Source organism: Melospiza georgiana, chromosome 1 (genome assembly GCF_028018845.1).
Source record: "Melospiza georgiana isolate bMelGeo1 chromosome 1, bMelGeo1.pri, whole genome shotgun sequence".
NCBI lineage: Eukaryota > Metazoa > Chordata > Aves > Passeriformes > Passerellidae > Melospiza > Melospiza georgiana.
In genome coordinates this window covers 120,116,791-120,124,179 of record NC_080430.1, presented here as the reverse complement: position 1 = coordinate 120,124,179, position 7,389 = coordinate 120,116,791, and the positions used below count along the sequence as shown (strand labels likewise).

Sequence of the window (7,389 nt, the reverse complement as noted above, 5' to 3'; positions counted from 1 at the left end):
CAAACTCCAGCATTTGTTCCATTACCTTCTTCTCCAACAGTGGGTTGGCCATTGAAAAGAACATAGATTCAGAAGTTTGCTCAACTCTCTTCTGCCTGGATGCTGGAGAAAATGCCACAACAGTTCAGTTGTACTCAAATATTTCTCTTGAAATGCTGAAATATTTCTCTTGAAGTGCTCAGATCCATCACCCCAGCTGCCTGGTTCCCCCATGCTCGTGACATGGCTCCAACAGCAGAGCAAGATGCACTAAACCTTGCTGTTGACACTACTGGCTGATTAGTGAGAGCCCTGGTGCTGCACATGATAAGATCAAGGCAGGTCCCTGGTATCAGTGGGGTGTTTGAAGGCTGAAGCCATTTCTAGCCCAGTGGTCTTTCCCATAGGAACATCCCAGCTGGGCAGACAGACTCTCATCTGCTCCTGGCCATTTGTGGACAGTTCTTCACAGAGTTCCTGGAACAAGCCTGCCAACAGCCATCCATAATATGGACACAGCACTGTGGGCTCCCCTCTGTGCCCCCCTCCCAGCCCCACGTTCAGGGGCAGTTCTGGGCTCTAACCTCCCAGGACAGAGATGTTCCTGGGGAGAGGCTCTGTGGAATTCCCTCCCTGCCCTTCCCTGAAGGTCCACCCTGGTTTCCTCTCCTTTCCTGTGCCCAGTGCCCTCCCCTGGCTCAGCTCCCCTGTTTTGCTCACTGCAGCCATACCTTGCTGTCCGTTGTGTCTCTGTGTCCATACCTCTGCCCCTCTGAACTGAAGTGAACCTGGCTATCCCAGTGGCTTGCTCCAGATGCAAACCCAAATCCTTGTCCTTGCCTCACTCTGCACCAAGGATAGACAGACAAATTGGGCACTCAGCTAGCCAGCAGAATTTCTTTCATGGCCAAATGTACACCAAGACAACCAGGAACACCAGTTGCTTGGATGTGCCTGTTTGATGGATTTCCTCGTTGCTACCAATAAGTGTGAGATTAGCTCCTGCAGCATGATCACTCACAGCACAGAGGGCTCGTGCACGTGCCTGTGCAGCCTTCTCCAGCCCTTATCTGAGAGCAAGAATAGCAGCTGACAAGTCTTGTGAGGTAAATATAAAGGTCAGCTGTTGCCTCCCTGGATGAGGGCTGTCAGGAGGAGAGAGCACTTTCCTGCCTGCTTGCTTCTCACAGCTCCTGCAAGTCCCTTCCTGGCTCAGAAGAAGAGAGCAATGCTATGAGGCCTCCAGAAGTGCTTTTTGGTGCTTCCAAGAGGGGATGGGAGCAGCTCCTCCCCGTGTGACCCTCGCTGGTGGGAATATCCCCCAGAACAGGCAGGGCTTGGGGCAAAGGGAAGGCTCTGGGTGGGCAATAGGGCCATGTCTGGGATTCCTGAGCAGTGCACGCTGCCCCTGCTCAACTGGGGCTCAGCCATCCCTGCCAGTCCACCCTGTGTGAGCTGCTGGGCACGGCTGTGCTCCTCCCAGACATGGTGGAACCAAGAGGATATTCCTGAGGAATGTTTCCTTCTGCTGGGATCCCCAAACCCATAAGGTTATGTCTTGTGAGCAGATATCTAGGATCAAGAATATGAATATGAAGTTGTAAATTAAAATAGTCCTCTGGTTGAGCTAATGAGCTTGGTCTCAGATAATGCAAGATTCACTCCTGCTTCTTACACAATTCCTGGAGAGATACCTGATAAATTTCTTCACCCTCTAATGCTGTTTTCCCCCATGGAAAGTTTGGGAATTTAAGGTGATTTACTCTCTCTCTCTCTCACAGGACTGTAGGACAATCTGGTACAAGTTATAGGTGGAGCTCTGCTGTAAGATTGAGGTGCACCACAGAAAGTCTCTGTGACAGGAGCATGTGATTTCCTTCCCAGAGCAAGGTGATTGAAAAATGAAAGAGAAATTAAAAGTGAAGGAGAGAATTTTGAAGACTTCTGGGGTCAGAAGCAAGGGCAGATAGCTGAAATCCTTATCAGTTTAATTCTTCATCCTGATCTACAACACACTTTTTTGTATTTAATTGATTTATTTAGATTGATTTTTATAACTCACTTTAATTGAGGTTCTCTATGATTATTCTAGCAAACTCAGTCTGCTGTGGAATGATAGGGAAATGTATTTTGTTCTTAAAGTGACTTATCACCCTCAGGCAGAGTAAGATACCCTGAATTTTTCTTTTCTTTTTCTCTCACTTGTCCTAGAATCCATAATATTTATAACTATCAGACACAGATTTCTTTGTATCCAGACTATCAAAAGATGAAATGGAAGTGTGATGTACACATGATTGCTGGCATCTCAGATGAGCTGAGTTCACCTGAAATAGTCAGACTGTAAGAATGCATGTCTGATCACAGGGATCAGGAATGAAGGGCTACTGTGAGATGTGGAAATGTTTGCTGAACTCACCAATGCAAAAATCCTTACTGCCTTCTGACAAAGTGGTAATGAAACCCTGCACTGTGGTAGAAAGTTGATCTGCATCTAGTGTGTGTCCTTCCACGTTTGTAGCTGGACATGCTCAGAAATACCTGGGGTGAGAGCCATACCCTCAGTTTAACATCAGCCCTCTGCATTGCCATACTTAGAGCTGCTGATCTCTCTGCTGCGGTCAGTCCCTGAGGAGGGGATTCTTCTCACATCACACTGCTGTCTGAGGATCCTGTGGCCAGGCAAAGGTGGCTGTCTGCACTCCCTTTATAGACAAGGGAGCGAGGTGAATGTCCCCAGGAGCCTGAAGGTGCTCTGTTGCAGTGGGTGCATCATGCTCTGGGCATGCTTTTGCTTCCCCTGAGCTACCTCAGAGCAGCTGTAATTGCTTTTCAGGAGGTGCCTGGGTTTGAGATCACCAAGGCTAAAGGGCAAGAGCACTCAACCCAAGTCAGAGGAGAGGAAATGGGCCTCAATAGTGCTTTTTATTTTGAGACAATGTTATTTTGTGATTCACTAAAATTTCTGTTTGCTCCTGATGTTTGCAGAGTGAGTCAAATATGAACACTTTTCCTATGAAGGGTATGCTAATCTCAAACTATAACACTAAACAAAAATCTCTAATCCAGATGTACCTGATATCCTCCTTGCCTTCCTTTTTCACCCTTCTGGTGAGAAGCCAAGATTTCTTCTGTGGCAATCTCCTTCAGGAGTGACATCTGACATTTCACTCAGAAGCTAGTGACTCTGGAGAAAGGACTTTTATATTCCTAGGCAGTCAGTTCTGCATTTGAAGTGCTGAGGGAAGGGCTTTTTGGTTTATGTACCTGTGATATTTTATATTCCTCATTATCAAGACATCCGCCTGTCTCACAGTGTTCCCTGCATTGCTGCAAGCCCTCTCACACATCACTCAGGCTCTATGAGCAAACTGGGGCAATAAGACCATGTTGGCTTAGAAACAAGCTTGTGTGAGACATTGCAGACCATGCTCAGAGCCAGGAGGGAGGGAAAAAATGGAGGAGAAGAAACTGGCAGGTTGTACAGGTCTTGTGAAAACTTGAGAACCCCAGCCTGATTCTAGCTTGCATTTGCTATACCTGGATTTTCTCAAGGGACAAAAGTGTCTGCCTAAAGAGACCTAAATAATATTGTAAATTATTAAAAACATAACATAACCTGTGCCATTTCTCACTGGCATCAATCTTTTGAAGAAGAGCAGCTCTGTCTTATCCAGATCTCATCCCTAACACAAAAAAATAATTGATCAAAATTCTTCTTTCTTTACCTTTATGGTCACATTATTTTAAGAGGCTTTTGTGTTTTTAAAGAGTCTGTTAAACCTAAAAATGGAGACGCTGTGATAAAACCCACCCCAGAGCACATCTGAAGGGTTTGAGTTTAATAAGTACCTCTCACATTTTCCTTCAATTGATTGAACTTAGCTCCTGTTTCTTTGAACCTCTTGTTCTCACTGAAAGCCATGCTGACATGCTCTAAAAGCATACAAATAACTGCTGCTGCGACTAGCTACACAATATATTCTGTTCTGTAATACACATTTCAGTTCATGAATGCCTGAGCAAAAAGTGGTAATGAAGAGCTAAATGTCTGGTACTACTACTTGTTTTTCCATTTGTTTCTTCATGATGCACAAGATCTGATTCTTTGGCACTTTGCAAAAAGTGCATCCAAGGCTGGAGCTTGGTATAACTAAAATTGAAGTCTAGAGCATCCCTAAGGAGATGCTCAGAATTGGGCTGTGGCCAACCTCATACATTAAGTGGTTTTAACTTTGGTATTTTATTAAAGAAATGGAGTTCAGATGTATCACTTTGCATCAATAGCATGTGATCACCTGTTCTGTCCCAATTCCTCATTATGATGGGACACACTCAAGTGTGTGACTCCAGGAGTTTATTGTCTAGACAAGATAAAACCAATAGGGTTTCTGTAAAGTTCTCCAATTTGAAGGGAAGGATATGACTGATGTTTCAACTGAGGCAGCGGAGAAGGAGGACTGAGAGACGTTGGCAAAGGTCATGGGATACAAAAATGGAAGAACACACATTACACATGGAATGGATGTTGGGCAGAAGTTATTTCTATAGGCAGCACTTCCTCTTGAAGAGATCAGAGGGCAAGAAACCCAGGTGGAGACATTGATGTAATATGGCCTGGAGCCTGAACACATACTGGTCATGGGAGAACACTTGGAAAAAGCTCCACGTGGGGTTAGGACAGGCTGGAGGGGAAGGCCTCAGCTGAGGAGGGCAGACAGGGAAAGCACCCGGCCATGGCGCCGAAGAGGTGGGGAAGATCAGCCGGTGGAGTGGAGAAGGAGAGCAAAGAGCAGGTGCTGTCTCCCCGCAGGCAGTGTGAAGGCAGCGGAGAGGAGCCAGGCCGGCCGGCGGGAGCGGTGCGGCAGCGGAGCGGGCCCGGGCGGAGCAGGCGGCGCTGCCGGCGGTGCCGGGGCAGGAGGAGCTCAGCGCCCCGGGGCGACGCTCCCTGTCCGGGCAGGTGCTCCCCGGCGGCCCTGGCGGTTCTCCCGGCCTTCCCCGCCAGCCCGGGGCCTCTCCGCCCCCTCTCCCTCCGGCGGGGTCCCTGGCAGCCCCGGCGCCAGCGCTGCCCCGGGTCCCCCCCGGCACCGGCGCCTGCTGTGCCTCAGCCCCTTCCCCCGGGCTCGGTGCGCCCCTGCCCCTGCCCGCCCCGCGCTGCCCGGCCCGGGCCGACCCGGGAGCGGAGAGGAGACGGGAGCCACGCAAAGCACGGGCCCCGCGGAGCCTCCCGCGCACACCCGCCACAGCCGCCCCGTGCGGGCGGGCTCGGAGGCGGCGGAGGCCGGGAGGCCGGGAAGGAGCGGGGAAGGAGACGGAGCTAGCCCGGGACAGCAGCCCCGGTGCCGCTCGGGCCGGGTCCCTCCCCGCGGGCCGGCCCGTGAGTGGAAAGTTTCCCCGGAGTGACCTCTCATAGTACGCGCCCGCTAGGAAATCTCATTCAAGTATTTTTGTCAATGGGGTGGGGGGGGCATCCTGCTCCCCGGCCCCCGGCCCGGCTGACGTCACTGCAGAGGCGATAAATATCTGTTGATATAATTGGACGTGAGATTTGGGGTTGCGATAGCGAAACTCGGCCCATCGCCGCTCCGACGGGCCCCCATGATTTATTCAGCAGTAGATCGGGGCACGCAATCGGGCTGTCAGGGAGAGCGTCAGCTTATTAGGCAAGTTCTGCGTGATTCCAGGAGAGGGTCTAAGCTATAAAAATCCCGCGCCCCGGCTCTGATTAGTACCAAATCTGATCCCAAGTTCGCCAGGAGCCGGCTCCGAGGGAGAGCGAGAGGAAGGGACGCCGGGCACCGCCGAGTCCCGCCGCCGCCCGCCCTGCCCTGACGCCGCCGCCGCCCCAGGTAGGTGCGCGGCCGCGCCCGGGCGCGCAGCGGATGCGCTGCCCTGCGCTGAGTGCCGAGTCCCGCGGGATGCGGGGACCTGTCCTGGCCGCACAGGGAGCGGGGAGGTGGGGAACGGGCGCTGGAGCCCCACAGCTCGTGGGGAGAGCCGCCCCGCCACGGGCACCCCACGCTCCCCCGCGCCCCGGGTGGGGAAAGAGGCGCGGGTCGCGAACACGGGTGGAAGCTCCGCAGGGGCTCAGCCCAGCCTGGTTCCCGGGAGCCGCTGCCGGGGCAGAGCGGAGCCGCCCCGCGGGGCTGTTCCGCGGGGTTCTGCGGGGAGCGGCCGCCTCGACGGCGCGGGCGGACGGGCCGGGCTGTGCGGGGAGCCGAGGGGCGCGGAGCGGCGCGGAGCAGCGAGTTTCAGCACCGGGACAGCGGCGGCGGGGACGCCCCCTGCCCGGCCGCCCGCTGCCCTCCCCGCCGCTGCGGCTCGGCTTGGTAACCCAACCCCCGTCCCTCGTCTGCCCCCGCAGGTTTGGGCCCCGATCATGAAGATCCCGCTGCTGGTCTCCACGGGAATCCTGCTGGTCGCCCTCCTGCCCTGCCAGGAGTGCAGAGCTCTCAGCAAGAGCCCGGCACCCGCCCCTGGGGCTCTGCACCAGCCAGATTTCTTCCAGCAGCAGCAGCAGCAGCGACAGCAGCAGCAAACTCTGCCCGTCCTGCTCCGCATGGGAGAAGAGTATTTCCTGCGCCTGGGCAACCTTCACAAGAGACCCCTTGGCTCTTTCTCCGCCTCCTCCAGCAGCACCAGCCACCTACAGCCCGAAGCCTCCGCCAGCAACTTTTTCCGGGCGGCGGTTCAACAGCTGCAGCAGCTGCCCGAGCGCTCGCCGGGGAACCGAGAGGACGGCGAAGCCGAGGGTGAGGCGGTGGAGAGGGAGAAGCGATCCGAGGAGCCCCCTATTTCTCTGGATCTGACTTTCCACCTTCTGAGAGAAGTCTTGGAGATGGCCCGAGCCGAGCAGTTAGCGCAGCAAGCTCACAGCAACAGGAAACTGATGGAGATAATCGGGAAGTGAAACGGCCCCTCCCCGCCTTGCCAAAGAGATTCCGCAGTTAGCACAAGAATAATTACACCGTCCGATGTACCATAGTGCTGCTCTGATGTCATCTCTTTATTTTTATATAGCTTTAAACCTAGAAGGGCGTACTCCGAACAGCCTCTGTCCCTTGACTAGCATGCACAACCGTGTACCAAGTGCAGAAACACGAGTGTCGTTTGTAACCTCCCTTACCTTTATTTATTTCTCCATTTCCCAGTTATTCTAGTGCCATCGCTACGTAGGGATGTGTGAGCATTGGAAGAAACGGTGCCAAGAAGACAGAAAACTTTTCTGTTAGGGGGCAGGGAGGTGGGAGGGGGAATCTCTGTAAGCTACTTTCAATCCACTTTTTTTTTCCTGTAAACATTTTCACAATAAAACATCTTTTCAGCGCTCGGTCGATTTGGTTGTGTAAGAGAATGTTTAATATTTATATTTTTAATAAAAGCTGCAAAGTAAAGATGCCTTGATAGACT

At 52.8% G+C, this 7,389-nt stretch overlaps 1 protein-coding gene across 1 annotated transcript; it reads left to right on the top strand.

Moving 5' to 3' along the window:
* The first annotated feature begins 5,542 nt into the window (after positions 1-5,542).
* CRH (corticotropin releasing hormone) lies at positions 5,543-7,373 on the top strand. Its single transcript, XM_058033181.1, has 2 exons — positions 5,543-5,828; positions 6,344-7,373. The coding sequence occupies exon 2, from the start codon at positions 6,359-6,361 to the stop codon at positions 6,887-6,889; it is 531 nt and encodes a 176-aa protein (XP_057889164.1). The 5' UTR covers positions 5,543-5,828; positions 6,344-6,358; the 3' UTR covers positions 6,890-7,373.
* The last annotated feature ends 16 nt before the right edge of the window (positions 7,374-7,389 follow it).

What these genes read in the sequence shown, in the direction of transcription:
- CRH (XM_058033181.1), top strand. Translation starts at nt 6,359, where the DNA reads ATGAAGATCCCGCTGCTGGTCTCCACGGGAATCCTGCTGGTCGCCCTC.